The 15,806-nt window shown below is 54.9% G+C and overlaps 1 protein-coding gene across 1 annotated transcript; it reads left to right on the top strand.

Annotated features, from left to right (window-relative positions):
- Nucleotides 1-1,418: 1,418 nt before the first annotated feature.
- On the top strand, nt 1,419-14,663 carry ADAMTS8 (ADAM metallopeptidase with thrombospondin type 1 motif 8; the record flags this gene model as incomplete). The annotated part of the gene is made up of 9 exons (XM_082296937.1): nt 1,419-2,012; nt 9,304-9,543; nt 9,790-9,922; nt 10,783-10,950; nt 11,149-11,447; nt 11,550-11,733; nt 12,047-12,219; nt 12,337-12,512; nt 13,931-14,663. The coding sequence occupies 9 exons, from the start codon at nt 1,419-1,421 to the stop codon at nt 14,661-14,663; spliced, it is 2,700 nt and encodes an 899-aa protein (XP_082153063.1).
- Between the last annotated feature and the right edge of the window lie 1,143 nt (nt 14,664-15,806).

Genomic DNA, 15,806 nt, shown 5'->3' with positions numbered 1-15,806 from the left:
GTTAAAGGAGCACAGCCGAAGTCCTGAGCGAGTGCTACTCCCTGTAGAAGGTTTAGACAATCAGGGCATGGAGCAGGATAGAATCCACCACCCCCAGACTGCAGCAAGGATGTCCCAGGATGTTCCAGTGCTGCACAAAGGACGCTCCAGAGGCCAGGAATTTCATGAACTAATGGAGAAGGAGGGCTTAAGAGGAAAGAAGGAGTAATATATACGTAGTGATTTCCCTTTCTCCGTGACAGCTGGTTGTTCCCTGCTTCTGAGTGGGTTCCCAGCCAGGGACAGAATGTTTCTGCCCATCTCCTGGTGTTTGCCACGCTGAGCACACAGCAGCTACCTGGATTTACAGCCTGAGACTTTTATATTGCTGCAGGATTTTCCCTCACTGCAAGGGAATTCAGTTGGGAATTCGAATTCAGTCTGAAACGGGGTGAATGAAGGGTTTGTAAATGAAGTCACACAACACACACAGAGAAACAAACAAAAAAAAAAAAAAAAGAGCAACAGGAGGAGCTGGCTGCATTATATTATTCTCATAGGTATTTTCCAGAAGTCTGATTTAGCCCGTTGTCTTATTCCAGCTGGAGGAAACCCCATGTGGATCCAGCTGTTGGTTCAGAGCATGGAAACTCCTTGTACGTGTGTCCTGTTGGAGTTTTCCCTGGGGCCCAAAGCCCTCTCTGTCCCTGGCTAAGGGAAGGACATGGGAACCTCCCGAGGCACCTTCTGAAACGAGATGCTCTCCAGCTGGCACGGGCCGGGTGCTTTCCAGCTGGGAAGGGATGCTGGGAATCAGCCCTCTGGAGTAAATCCTTCCATGGTGGTGGAGGGGAAGTGTGCGAGCCCCTCTCCCAGGGGCAGGACCCCCTGAGCCTGGGTAGGACCAGACCCGTGCGGGCAGCGCTGGGGCTGAAGAAGGGGTTAATGCAGGGAGAGCAACAGGCTGGAGTTGACACTTGGAGGCAGGCGGGGCTGCCGGCGCCTGATTGGCCTCAAATCGTATCCAAAAGTGGGTTGGGGTTTTTCGGTTTTTTTCCTTTTTTTTTTTTTCTTTTTTTCCTTTTTTTTTTTTTTTCTTCTCTGCTTCTCCATCTTCTTCTTTTTTCTTTTTTTTTTCCCTGTTTTTTTTTCTTTTGGGGGGGGAGTTGGATTTTTTTTTGTCGTGGTTTTTTTTCCCTTTTTTTTTTTTTTCGGCTGCGTTCTCTCTCTCTCTCTCTCTCTCTCTCTCTCTCTCTCTCTTTCACTTCTCCTCCTCCCCCAGGCTCCGGCTGGCAGGGGAGGGGAGTGGGGAGAACAGCGAGAGATCAAAAATAAACCTCTTATGTCAAAGCCGGGGGGAGAAAGTATAAATACAGCGGGCTCGGCGGCCGGCGCGGAGGCTGCGGGGGAGAGCCCGGGGGGTGCGGGGCCGTGCCGGGATGGGGCGGCGGGTGCTGCTGGGCGGCCGGGCCCCCCTCCACCTGCTGCTGCTGTGCCACGCGTGGGCGCTGCCGCCGCCGCCCCCGCGGGACGCGCAGCCGGTGCTGCCCGCCCGCCTGCCCGCGCCCTCGGGGCAGCTGGCCCTGCGCCTGGCCGCCTTCGGCCGCGCCGTCGTCCTCCGCCTCCGCCCCGACAACGCGTTCCTGGCCCCCCGCCTCCGCCTCCAGCGCCTGGGGGGCCGCCGCCCGCCGCCGCCGCCGCGCCGGGGCTGCTTCTACGCGGGCGCCGTCGAGGGGAGCCCCGACGCCCCCGCCGTGCTCAGCAGCTGCGGCGGCGGCGGTCTCAGCGCCGCTTTCCTGCTGGACGGGGCGGCCTACGAGCTGCAGCCGCTCGGGCTCGCCGCGCCCGGGCCGCCCTGGAGGCGGCTGCACCGGCTGCGGCGCCGGGCGGCCCCGCCGGGAGCGCGTCCCGCCGGCAGCGGCAGCGCGGAGCCGCTCGCCAGGGCCAAGCGGTTCGTCTCGCAGGCGCGGTACGTGGAGACGCTGCTGGTGGCTGACGCGTCCATGGTGCGGTTCTACGGGGAGGACGTGGAGGTAAGGGCTGGCGGGGTCTGCCGTCCCCCCTGCCCGCATCCTTCTGTCCTCGCTTGCGCCTGTCCTGTTTGCAGCTCTTTCGTCCCCACAGCCTCTCCATCCTTCCTGTCCCCATCCCAGCCGCCTCTCCGCCTCCCCCCATCTTCACTCCTGCGTTCCCGCTGCGTCTCTATCGCCTTCATCCCCCCATCCTCCGTCCTCCCTACACATGCATCCCTTCATCTCCTTCATCCCGCTGTCTCCTGTCCCCATCCCCGTTGCCTCTCCTCCCCCAGCCCTGCTGCCTCTCCGTCCCCTCCTGTCCTCCCGCTTGCCTGCCCGCTGCCGGGTCCCCCCTCGCCCTCCCGGTCCCCCCAGCCGCGGGACACCAGGGACAACTTTGAGCGGGCGAGGGGCGGGGCGGGGGGACCTTGGTCCCCACCTTCCCTTGCTGTGTCGGGGCTGTAAGTCCCCGGGCAAAGGCTGCAGTGTGATCTGTGGGGTTCAGTCAGTGTTTGGGGACCCTTTCCCAGACCCAGCATCCATCCCGGCGAGCCTGTTTCTGCACACACCGGGCACTGTGATGTCCCATCAGCCTGGTGTCCCCAAAGGTGGGGAACAGAGCGGGTTAATGCCCTTCCTGCTACAAGGAAAGAGCCGCGCTGCAAAGCAATGGGCTGAACTCCCTTCCGGGTGGGAGCCGGGGCCAGATAGTAAATAAACCAGGGGCTGAGTAATGCGCAGTCCCGCTCCTGAGCCACCTGTTAGCAGCTGAGCAGATGGATGAACAGCTCTTTCCTTCAGCCACCAGCGCCGGGAATTCTCACCCTCCTTAAACACTCTGTCTGCGGAGACCCTGCCCCGAGCAGGCTTTGGGGAGACCCCAGGAGCAGAGACCGTGGTGCCTCAGCCCCCACACCCATCTCCAGGGCTGTTGATGTGCCTCATTCATCAGCACCAGGTCATTTTTCATGCCTCTGGCAAAGCCAGCTCCCCGCCCCTACCCTGCAGGGATGGGTGGTTCAGGTCCAAATTCAGGTTTGCACCCTCGGAAGTGCTCTGCGGTCTTTGCAAGGGATAACTGTGCGCTGAAGTTGCTCATTCTCTGTTGCTTGGGCTCGGGGCTGGGAGAAGAGTTCTTGAAGCTGGAGCTCAAGAGCAGGGAGCAGCTGAAACCAGGGGCTGCACTTTGGCAGCCTGGCTTTGCCACTTCTACCGACTTTATCCTTCCCCCAGGGGCTTCTCTGCTCCTAACAAAGCAGTGTTTTAATGCCAGCCCTGCTCAGGCCAGGCTGGACCTTGGGAAATGCTAAACCTTGGGGCTCCAGCTGATTTCAGCTGCTCAGCATCACTGGTTTTGCCCCTTGCTTGGTTTTGCTGCCAAGGCAGGTTGCCAGGAGCAGATAGCAGAGGGTCAGTGAGTGAGGGGTGATACCCTGAGTGCTCACAGCACTCAGAAAAGAATTTGAAGTGGAGTAAGCTGGATTTTTAAGCAACAGACATATAAATGGTGGTGGGAATTACCCTCCCTATAGTGTGAAGTTGGTCTCTGATTCCCCAGGAGGGCAGGAAAAATAGTACAGTGAACCTTCTGCACCCAGCTGGGCACCTGGTGGTTTTAAAGCAAGACCCAAGGGTCTCTAAATCGCTAGAAATCAGGTGATGTATTTGGGTTGGGGAAATCCTGATAATGCCCAGCCTGAGCTGGAGGAAGAGGAACAACCCTGTGGGTAAATCTGTGAAGGCAGCAGGAGAGGAAACGGCACCTACACATAACCAAGGGGCTGGAGCACTGGCAGCCTGCCCTGGTTTGGCTGTTCCAGCCCTGGGCTGGATGATGCTGCCTGGTTGGTTCCCATTTTACCATCATTTCCTTGGCCCCAAGAGCAGTATCTTTGCATCAGCTCTCAGGGATGGGAGGGAAACCTTTAAAGATCTTGTTTTGGATGAATAGAGCAACAGCATGTTAAAATATTTGGGAGAAAACTTCCACCAGCTCTGGTGTAGCAGCTGAAAACAACCAAAAAGCCACCTGCTGTGTTTCTGTGTCTTTTGTTCTCTGGAACAAAAATGCAGGGAGCAGCACAGCCATCGTGTTTCTCCCTAAATACCTTTTTTGTGGGTTGAAAAAAGCAGTGGCAAGTGCTGGTGAGATCTTAGAGAGCTGACTAGGGGAGATGCCCAGGGAGTAGAAATGTTGAGTCAGAACAAACCACATTTATATAATGACTTTTCTTCCCGTAACCACACTTTAATTACCAAATATTTAGTAAAGGTCACCAGCATTGTTTGTATTCCCAGTTATTTTCTTGCATAAGTTGTAACAGCTCGAGCAGAAGAGTCACCCTAAGATGCGCTCAAGCGTTGTGAGTTATAATCAATGCCATGCTCTTGGTGGGAAAATGCTGTTAGTGATTTATTTCTAATCAATTTGAGCCTTATAGCTCAGCTGGTGCCCTAATTTAGGTAATAAGAGCTTATTCTACCTTCATCAATACTTTTGTGTAAACCAGGAGGGAATGGTGAAGGGAGAGCAGAACTAGACCTGAAATGTGGGGATTTAATCATTGTTTGGGCTTGATGATTGCAGGGGATGGGGTATTGGGGGGGCATTAGCAGCAGGACAGTGCTGGGCAATAAATCCTGTGAGGATGGAGCAGGATCCAACCTGCAGTGACTGGGAAGAGCCTTCCTACAGGGATGGGAGCAAGGCTCCAGGCTGGACACACGAGTTTTTGCATTTTTCTTGCAGAGGATCCCAAATGCTTGAAAACAAAGGGACTGTGAGCATCACTCACAGAATTAAGTGGGGGTTTGAGTAGGGGGAGCTGAGGCAGGAGATGGGGCTGATCCTGCTGCTGTGCAGAAGGGCCAAGCACCTGCAGCTGGGCTGCACTTGCAAGGATGCTCTGCATGGCTCAGGAACGTTTGCCAAGACACCTAAAGCACCAGGCGGTTCCAAAACCCAGCTGCAGCATCCCCAGCCAGTTGGCAGCCAGACGGGATTCCTGTGGTGGGATTTCTCCAGTCTCTTGGGTGCAGATGAGACGCATTTCCAGGCTTTCCTCCGCAAGCACGATGGCTGTGATCCCCTTTCCCTTCTCCTCTTGCAAGTGAGGAATCTGCCGTTCCTGATTCCAGGGGCTGGTAATGACTGAGGACCACAGCAGAATCAGATCAGTCTGGAAAAGCTGGGATTCCTTGCTGACTTCTGTGTTTTTTCCAGGCAGATGTACAAGGTTTTAGGAGTGCTGTTGCAAACCCTTCCCTCTAAGACCAGACAGGTGCTGGAGTGCAGGGCACGGGGCATTGCCGGGGTCCTGCTGCCGGCTCTCCCACACCCAGATCGACTGGAGGTAAATCCAAAGCCACCCTGGAGCCCCCGTCCCCTCATGTCCGGCTCTTAGGCTTGCTTTAGGGTATTTTGCAGCGTGAGTGGGTATATTTGCTTAATCCCTTGACAAAAGAAGCCAGCCCCTCCTAAACCCATCCCAGAGGCAACTGGAGTGGGATTAAAGGGGATCTTTGCAAAGAGGGACCTGCAAGGATGATGCTGCCATCCGCCAGCTTTTCTTCTGGGATTTGTCCTCTGAGTGTGACCCTGAGCCTGCATCCACTTCGGGGCAGGGGGCTGGAGGACCAGGGAGCCTCCCTAAATATTCCTCTGGCTGGTGCACTTGCCTGACGCCAGGACATTCAACAGCTGCTGCATTTCAGGGCTTCGGAATGAAATGTGCAGCCTGAAGGGAGCTGGCTCCCACTGAAGCGACTCCCAAACTGTAGCACTCCTGCTCTGGGATGCTCTCAGGATGGGGTTTTACTCCATCTGTGCCTCTGGGGAGGTGGGGGCAGTCTGGGTGTGCCTCAGTTTCCCCTGCCTTGAACATGGATGATTGCTGCTTTTGTGGTTCAGCCCCAAATACCTGGCAAAGAGGCAAAAAGAGAAAGGGGGGGAAAAATCATGTGGCAGACGGAACAGGGATGGACAGAGAGCCAGGAAGGCAGGAGGGCAGGCAGGCTGGCAAGGTATCCCCCTCTCCCCTGGCTTGCCCCCCATTTCCCTCGGCTGCCTCCCACATTTTTGCAAGGGAATTCTTGGCCCGGGCTTGAAACCACAGGAGTAGCTGGCAGGGCAGCCAGCAGCCCCTGGGCACCCAAGCCAGGGGTGAGCTCACAGATGGTGCTTTGGGGGAAAGGGACAGCCTGGGATGGTTTTACTAGTTGATTTTTAAAAGCTGGACAGTCCTGGCATCTGACCCTGGGTTTGCTGCCTTCCATGTGTCCGCGCTCCAGAATCTCAGCATTTCTGTCGTCTTTTCCCTCCTCTGCAGAAATGTTGGCTTCTAGGGAGAAAGCAGGGGGAAAAGCCCAACCAAATCCAACCAATAATTGGATCCTACAATTCCTACAGCCCCAGGCTGGGCTGAACATTGCTCCCCACACGTTGGGGGAGCATGTTGGAGGGAGGCGAGTTGTGCTGGGGTGTTCTGTGGGTGCTCCCTGCTATCCTTCTGTTCTGGGTGGGTCCAGCAATGTTAAACCATTCGGTGCATACCACAGTAACAGTGTCTGGGCAAGAGCAGTTTCACCCATCAAAATAATAATTAAAAATAAACCCCAGCGTTTGGGGATCTTTGCAGCCTTCAGCTTCTGAGTGGTTCCCATGAAAGGGAATGTACGCAGAGACTTTGCAAGAGCCTGTATCAGAAACCTAAATCCTTCAGTGTTATGAGGGTAAAGACAACCACTTCAGTTCCCCTTGCTCTGATTCATATTTATTTTTCCTGTCCCTCTGCCTGTGCAGTTTGCTGCTGGAAGGCTCCTGGCAGGCAGTGTCTGGCTCAGGGCAGGGCTCTCCCAGACACAGGGATGCTGAGGCAGGAGGGATATCGGGGCTGCTGTAGTGCAGGTGTGTCAGGCAAAAGTCATCCCTCCTCATTTTTAGGGGGAAGTGGGTGGAATTTGATATTGAGAGCAGAGGAAGCCCAGGACTGCTGCTGGGGGGAAAAGGGGCACGAGGTTTGTGGGGGCATCACCCTCCATAGTGCCTTGGCATAAATGCAGTGCATGGGGCAGAGAAGGGATACTGCATGACCCTCTCTGGCTCACACTGGCGTCCTCTCCCCCCAGAGCAGGTGAGAGGCCGACTTTCCAGCTGTGTTTACCAGACATCCTGCCAGATCTCCCAGGATGCTGGTTGGAAGTGGCAGCAAAATTCCTTGTGCCTGCAGTGCCTGGCAGGAATGCAGAAACCAGTCTGTTTGCAGCCTTGGGCTCCCCAAAACCAACCCAAAATCCTGCCCTGCACCTGATCCCAATACCCACATCCTCAGCCTCAGTGCTGGGAAGGAAACCCCGGAGAAAGCAGCATTCCCTCCCGAGTGCATGGTCAAGCCAGAGTCTGTTTGCAAAGGCAGAAGGAGGATGGGACCAGCAGGACTCAGCCCATCCACAGCCAGTTGTTGGCCAAAAGTGCTCAGCTGGCCTCTCCCGAGCCCTGAGGATCCTGTAATTTGCGTTTGGCCATGGCTTCAAGCCCGTGGCCAAGCCGAGGCAGTGCAGGTGGATTGCTGCTCTCCCCAGAGCAGTCAGGGTCCATCTGAACCCCAACCAACTCCTGCACGGGCCAGGGATGGGTATAAATAGATACCAGATGGTGGAACAAGTGAATTTGACCTTTTAATCTTCACTAAATAGCTGTTTGTTTGGTTTGCTTTCCATCTTCCCTTTCCACACACAGGGAAGGTGGACAGATGTTTTCCAAGTCCCTCTATTCCTGCTGCTGAAAGAGGTTTTTGGCTGGATGTACCCCTGAGGATGTGAGGGTTGGTGTCCTGGGGGATTTGTGGTATGAACTGAGATCTCCCAGGTCAAATCTACTGTTACGGACAGAACCCTCTAATGGGTCAGAAAAGGATGCGGCTGGATTCATTCCCTTGGGAATGACGGGTGATCCCATGATGGGCAGCTCCAGTGCAGAGCATCCTTCTAGATCTTCAGGGGTGTAATTTTAGGAAGGCTTTGTGATATTTTTAGCGAGGTTCCCAATGGACTTTCCCCACAGGGTGAACAATTCCCCCCAGGTTTCACGGAGCAAACACTTGTGGGGATCTCGCCTGGATTTCTTGCCTCTGTGGTGACTTCTCCATGACATGAGTTGCATGCTCCGGGCTGGGATGTGAGTCACGGCGTGGAGATCTGGCCAGTCTAAATAAACCAGTCTATTCACTGCTCCCATCAGCCTTGCTGGGGCCTGCCCTTGGATAATGAGCCGGGGAGGACTTGGGACATGTCTTGTTGAAACAAAACATCTGTTTACATGGAGCTGCCGGTGGTGGGATAAAATGTGGCAGAATAATTTAAAATAGCCACAAATGCCTTGGGCAAGTGGCTCTCAGTGCAGCAAATATGCTGTATCTCCCTCACCATCTCCCTCATTTGCTAAGGAAACAGCATTTTGTGTCTCAGAAAATGGCATTGTCCTGGCAGTCCTGTGATGGATGGGCACACAGAGTCAGCTTTGCCCAGGAAGTGTATTTTGGGTGAAACTTGGCTGTCGGAGAGGGTTCCCATCGAGTCCTTCCAGTTTAATTAGGCTCTGAATTGAGACTGCAGGGTGTAATTTGTCTGGGGAGGAGAGAAGCCACTTTCTCTTTCCCAATACTATATTGTGTAATAGCTGCATTTTTTTCTCCTGACTCCGGGCTGTGAGGATGCCAAGAAGAGGAGGAATTCTGATGCTCCGATAAGATGTTTACATCAGCCTAAACATTGCTGGCGCTTTTGACATATGAAGTAATCCCTGCTCATCGCCGAGCAGGGGATGCTGCCGGGCAAAGACTTGGCTGTCAAAGTGTTTTAGTCCCAGTTTGTCACCAAGGATGTCGGATTCAAACCCTGTGACCAGCACAGGCAGAAGTTTTACTGGGTGGTTTTACACCAGCAAGATGTGTGTGAGCAAGATGAGGCTCCTGCCCTGGGGCAGTGAGGGCAGGATTAATGCTTTGGGAATATGCACAGAACTCTCCAGAATGTTGAGGTCTTCCCCAAGGAATTTCTTCCAGAGGGATTTCTAGGTGCAAAGGCTCCATGGGAGGGGAGACACAGCGTTTGGAGAAGGGGATGCAGGGCTTGTCCACCAGCACAAGGTGTAAAGCATCACATACAGGAAAGGCAGTGCTGACTCCATCAGCCCATGGTCTAGATGTCATGGGCTTCATAAATGAGGCTGATTCCTTCTTTTCAATCAAAAAAAATTGCCCCGTAGCAGAGGTTTTACCCAGGCTCTGCCTGACCATCTCTTCCCCCACAGAACCATGTCCTGACCCTGATGTCCATGGCAGCTCGCATCTACAAGCACCCCAGCCTGAGGAACTCCATCAACCTGGTGGTGGTGAAGGTGCTGGTGGTGGAGGAGGCAGCGGCGGGGCCGGAGGTGTCCGACAATGGGGGGCTCACCCTGCGCAACTTCTGCAGCTGGCAGCAAAGGTTCAACCCCCCGAGCGACCGGCACCCAGAGCACTACGACACTGCCATCCTCCTCACCAGACAGGTCAGCATCCCTGGGGAATGCTCCGGGGTGGAAAGGAAAGGGGTCAAAGCATCCATGGAGGGAGAGAGGGGGGTTGGCCATGGAGGTCGATGCCCTGCCGTGCAAAGAATGGAGCTTGCAGCAAAGCAGCTGGGGGGGTGGTTTCCTCTGGGGTGCAGACCAGTGGTGGGTTGCCCACAGAGGTGTTGGGACTGAATTTGGGACACCCTTCCCCTGCTGACCACTCCCCCTGCCCGGCACAAACAGGATTTCTGCGGACACCAGAGCTGCGACACGCTGGGAGTGGCGGATATCGGCACCATGTGCGACCGCAACAAGAGCTGCTCCGTGATCGAGGACGAGGGCCTGCAGGCAGCCTACACCCTGGCTCATGAACTGGGTAACACGTCCCTTCCCAAGGGGAAGTCTGCTTCTTCCAACCTGCTGCTGGGAGGGGTTGTGGCACAGCCCAGCACCAGCATCTCTTGTCTGGGGACCACCCACTAAGCCGTGGGGAGCTTCTGGCACTGACAAAAGCTGGTTTGCACCAGCAGAAACACTGAGAAGTGCCCAAATTGTTGTAAATTGGTGCATTTGCACCAATTCATGAAGAATTTCTTCACTGGAGGGGTTGTCAAGTATTGGAAGGGGGCTGCCCAGGGAGGTGGTGGAGTTCCCACCCCCGGAGTTGTTCAAGAAATGCCTGGACGTGGCACTCAGTGCTCTGGTGTGGTTGACAAGGTGGGGATTGGTCACAGGTAGGACTTGAGGACTGTGGAGGTCTTTTCCAACCTTAATGATTCTATGACTTACCTGCTGTGATGAGTTCAGGCATGGGATCAAGCACGTCTCTCCCTTGGTTTGCCATTCCTGCACCAACTAATTTTTGCCCAGAGAAGCTGTGGCTGCCACATCCATGGGAACATTCAAGGTCAGGTTGGACGGGGCATGGAGCACCCTGGGATAGTGGAAGGTGTCCCTGTCCTTGGCAGGGGGTGGAACAAGATGAGCTTTAATTCCCTTTCGTCCCAAACCATTCCGGGTTTCTACAAGTTTGGGCTGCTTTGCCCTGCACACAGCAGGCTGTACCACTGAGACAGAGAAAGCAGCTTTTTATTCCTTCTGATTTATGGAAGCAAAAAGCTTTTGCAGAAGTAGGAGCTGCCTGATACCTTACGAATGCTCCCACGCACCATCTGCTGAGGAGCAGCAGCTGGGCTGGGGAGCTCAGCTCTGCCATGCTCTCTGCTCCCTCCCCAGGCCACGTGCTCAGCATGCCCCACGACGACTCCAAGAACTGCGAGCGGCTCTTCGGGCCCCTTGGCGAGCACCACGTGATGGCCGCGCTCTTCGTCCACTTGAACAAGACCCAGCCCTGGTCTCCGTGCAGCGCCATGTACCTCACCGAGTTCCTGGACGGAGGGCATGGTAAGGCTCAGTCAGCTACCTCATCACTCAAAACAGCCTTTTCCTTAAGTGCTCCGGTTCTTTGCAATGTCTGGAGGGGTGTGTGGGGTGAAGGGGGAATCAAACCGGACCGTGGACAGAGGGGTGCCTGTTTGGTGCAGTCAGTGGCATCAAGCCCTGATAGATCCACCTCCAGCCTAACTCTTGAACTTTGCCTAGGTGACTGCTTGCTGGATGCCCCAGCCCAGCCCATCTCCCTGCCTGCCGAGCTGCCCGGCCAAAGAGCCCTGTACAGCCTGGACCAGCAGTGCCAGCAGATCTTTGGCAAGGACTTCCAGCACTGCCCCAACACCACGGAGGAGGACATTTGCGCCCAGCTGTGGTGCAGGACCGGCAGCGGGGAGCCCCTCTGCCACACCAAGAATGGCAGCTTGCCCTGGGCCGATGGAACCCCCTGCAAAGCCGAGGGGCTGTGCTGGGACGGGCGCTGTGTGCAGCAGGATGCCCTGAAACCCCAGGTAATGGGGGCGCTGGGGGATGGTGGGAATGCTCTGGGAGGGAGCAGCTGGGGCTGGACAGGCTCAGAGATGGATTTAGCAGCTTCTCCTGGCCTCTTGCAGCCAGCGGTGAACGGCGGCTGGGGCCCGTGGAGCGCCTGGGGCTCCTGCTCCCGGAGCTGTGGGGGAGGCATCCAGTTCTCCCACCGCCACTGTGACAGCCCCAAGCCCCGGCACGGCGGCAGCTACTGTGAGGGCCAGAGAACCAAGTACCAGTCCTGCCACACCGAAGAGTGCCCGCTGGATGGTAAGGATGACAATTCCCAACCGCACGCTCAGCTCCCACTCCTGCTCCTCCAGAACGCGTTACAGGGATTGCTCTGCTCATCCTTGAATATTCATATCTGGGGGGAGCAACAGCTTCCTGCTGGGGGCTGTGACCTTCTCTGGCTGATGGAATGTGTGTGAGATCCCTCCTTCATGACATTCCTCCTCTGCTTGCACGCTCACCGTGTGTTCCCACTATCCTTAGCTCACTCCCACATCTCTGTGATGGCTAAGGGCAGCAGCTCCTTCCAGCTTCCCGTGGATTTTGGGCCATGTTTCACCTTTCCTTTCAGGGAAAAGCTTTCGGGAGCAGCAGTGTGAGAAGTACAACAGCTACAACTTCACGGATCTGGAAGGGAATCACTTGGAGTGGGTTCCTAAGTATGCGGGAGTGTCCCCCCGAGACCGATGCAAACTCTTCTGCCGAGCCCGAGGGAGGAGCGAATTCAAAGTCTTTGAGGCCAAAGTAAGAATCCTGGTGATGGGAATCACCACAGTAAGATCCCTGGTGATGGGAATCACTCCTGTTTACCCCATTTCAGAACTCATCCCCTCATTACTCCTCTGCATCCCCCTTTCCCAGGTGGTCGATGGGACGCTGTGTGGCCCAGAGACCCTCTCCATCTGCGTCCACGGGCAGTGCATCAAGGCTGGCTGTGATCACGTCATTGGGTCCTCCAAGAAGCTGGACAAGTGCGGGGTGTGCGGTGGCAATGGCTCCACTTGCAGGAAAATATCCGGCTCGCTCAACAGATCCAAGTGAGGCGCCAGGGAGAAGGTTCTGCAGGGATGGGCTGTGGGAGAAAAACCAGCATCCTCTCTCATTCCCCTTTTTCTATGGCTGAAGTTCTAGGCTAGGAATATATAAGGATCCAAGCCAGCATCCTCAGCCGGCTGGCACTGCAAGAGCCTGGGCTCCTCCCCAGACTCCGGGGCTTAAGCTCAGTTTATTTCGGGGCAGAATTATACAAGCCAAGTAGAGCTTATTTCCTAAAATAATAACTGATGTGACGGGCTCGGTACACCACCACAAATAAATCTGCTGCCCCAACAAGTTTACAAAACACGTTTCACCCCCGTGCAGTGAGTTGGACGCATATTCAAGGGCTGACGTGTGATGTAAATATTGAATAACTTTTCCCTGGGCTTGGGGGTGAGTTTGAATCCTGGGATAAGGGCACTGAGGCAGCCACTTCCCTCACCCAACATCTCCGTGGCTTTGCCAGAGAGCAGAGTTTAAGGCTTTTGTTGGGAAACCGTAACAAAAGCCCAACCGTCCAATTCCATGCAGCGAGGTGACTCACACAGTCAAATTAGATTTCCTAAAAGCTTTCCTTCCAGGGAACAGCTGAAACGGGGCTTCCACTCTCCTGTGAGTTGTTTGTGGTTGACTAAAGGGAGATTAGCGTAGGAGCTACAGCCAAGAAGAGATCCCATTAAGATCAGAGTGAGGGAGGCCAGGGTGATGGAGGACAGAGTTTGACTCAAAGACATTTTTCCAAAATACTCTGAACCTAATTACTGACCGCAGCATCCACCATGGGGATCCATGGAAAACGATCCTGCTGGCCCCACAGTGTGAGTCACAGTGCTGAGGGCTCAAGTGAAACCTTCCGCATGCTGTCCTGGGAGCTGTGGTGCTCCAGGGATGGGCCTTGGCTGGCTCTGCAGGAAGATGTTTCCCTGGCATGGGAATGCCCTCTGTATCCTCCAATGGGATTACGTCTGCATTGTAGTGGTGGCTGCAAAACCCTTTGAAAAGTGAGTTGAGGGTGCAGAGACTGCCTCCTATTCTGTTGTTCTATATCTGTATCCGTATCTATAGCTACCTCTGTATAATTTCCATATTATCTGTCAGCAGACGATGTCATCCTTCAGCATCACCTGTGGCAGGCTTGCAGTCCCAAACACTTCACCATCTCCAAACATAGGGAGTGAGGGGGCTTTCCCACCTAGGCTGGTAATCACAGGGCTGTTCATTTGATTGCATCGCTCATTTTCATATGGAAATCAGTGAAATCTTCCAGCTGAGCTCTCATCTAGAACATCTGCAATATTTCTGGCTCTTGAGCACTCGGGGTTACACAGAGATGGCTTCAGAGCCAGGATCCCAAGTGCTGTTCCCGACACGGGTTAGTAAGCCTTGAAAAATAACCGTGTCCCTTTTTCGTGTGCAGATATGGCTACAATGACATTGTCACCATCCCCGCCGGAGCCACCAACATCGACATCAAACAGCGCAGCCACCGAGGCATCCGGCACGATGGGAATTACCTGGCCCTGAAGACCCTGGAGGGCAAGTACCTGCTGAACGGAGACTTTGCCATCTCAGCCATGGAGCAGGACATCCTCATTAAAGGGACAATCCTGAAATACAGCGGCTCCATGACGACTCTGGAGAGGCTGCAGAGCTTCCGACAGCTCCCAGAGCCCCTGACCGTCCAGCTGCTGACGATTGCCAGTGAGGTCTTCCCACCAAAAGTCAAGTACACCTTCTTCATCCCCAAGGACGTCCCTTTCAGCAAGCAGAAGGGCAAAGAGAAGAAGTCGGTCAACGTCATCCGACCAATGCTGACCTCCCAGTGGGTCCTGGGTGACTGGTCTGAGTGCTCCAAGACGTGTGGCTCCGGCTGGCAGCGGCGGACGGTGGATTGCCGGGATGTGGAGGGTCAAACCTCCTCAGCCTGCAACAGATCCCTCAAGCCTGAGGACATCAAGCCCTGTGGAGACATGCCCTGCCCTCTCTGGCGCCTGGGTCCCTGGTCCCCGTGCTCCCAAACGTGCGGCGAGGGCGTGCGGACGCGCAACGCCTCTTGCATTGACTACGCCGGTAAAATCACTGCCCCGGAGAAATGCAGCTCGCCAGGGCCACCGCTGGCCACCACGGCCTGCGTGCTGCGTCAGTGCTGAGCCCTGCCGGGGTGCTCAGAGTCAAGGGTGCCACGGGCTTCCACCACCCTGGGGCGGGACAGCGAGGGTGCCGTGGGCTTGCTCGCCAGATAAATAACCACTTTCCAGTGGTTCATCCCCACCGCATCGATGTCTACCTCAGAGGGGAGAATAACGGCGGCAAAACAGGGAGGAATCACTTCTTTTCCTTTCTTTCTTCCTTTTCTTTCTGGCTGGCTGCTCGCAGGCAAGTTGTAACTTAAAGGGGAAAATAAGCGTATCCGTAGGGTGTTTCCGAAGAGCTGTCGTTGAATGTGGTTGCAGGTTTCTTTTGTAAGGTTTGCTGGGGTTTGGCACTGGAGAAAATGTGGAGCCTGGTTTTGCCATCACCCCATCCCAGCTGCAGGTCAGGGAGGTCCGGGGTGGGTGTCTTTGCTGATAAAACTGGGATCCCTTCACAAAAGGCATGGAATGGGTTGCCATCCCCTCCCTGCAGCAGCGTGGGTGTTCTTGAGCATGAGGAGTGTTTTATCAGCTGTGGGTTTAACTTGGGAGATGAATTGCTCGTGTGGATGGGAGAAGGAATAAGCTGAGGGCCAGATCCTAGTATGAATTAGGCAGGAGGACAGGTGAGAGGTGGTCCTGGTGGTTTCTGCTGTAATCTACAAGGTAACAAATCTTTATCTCCAAACACCCCTAGCATCTGCAGTTATTTCTAGAGCTGTTACCCCACACCTCTGTTTCCCCAGCTATAAAACCAAGGCTTAATTACACCTGATCTGTCTTACAGGGCCACTGTGAGAATTAATTAATTCCTAATTCTGCAGTGCTCTGACTGTGAAATGCGTATTGGGATGCCCTCTGGAGCAGGCACTCTGGTGTGCCAGTGTTTCCTTTCCCATCCTTGGCTTTCAGTCCCCTGTGGGCTCATTTTTTCAGCTCTGCTCTAATTTTGGAGATAATTCAATAGCCTGGCTTGCAGCAGGGATGAGCCCAGGATCTGTAGATCATGCCAGAGGTGACCAGTGCCGCTCTTCACCTCTGCTTTCCTGGGATATGTGAAGATGCTCAGATCTGGTGCCAGCTCCAGCCTTGCTTAAGCAATTCTCAGTCCAAAACCAAGCCTGGCAAGGCTGGAGCTGCTCTTTCCCAGTGGGAAGCAGC

This window comes from Coloeus monedula, assembly GCF_965178545.1.
Source record: "Coloeus monedula genome assembly, chromosome: 25".
Taxonomy (NCBI): domain Eukaryota; kingdom Metazoa; phylum Chordata; class Aves; order Passeriformes; family Corvidae; genus Coloeus; species Coloeus monedula.
Note: the sequence above shows the minus strand (reverse complement) of the source record. Positions and strands in the feature narration are given on the sequence as shown.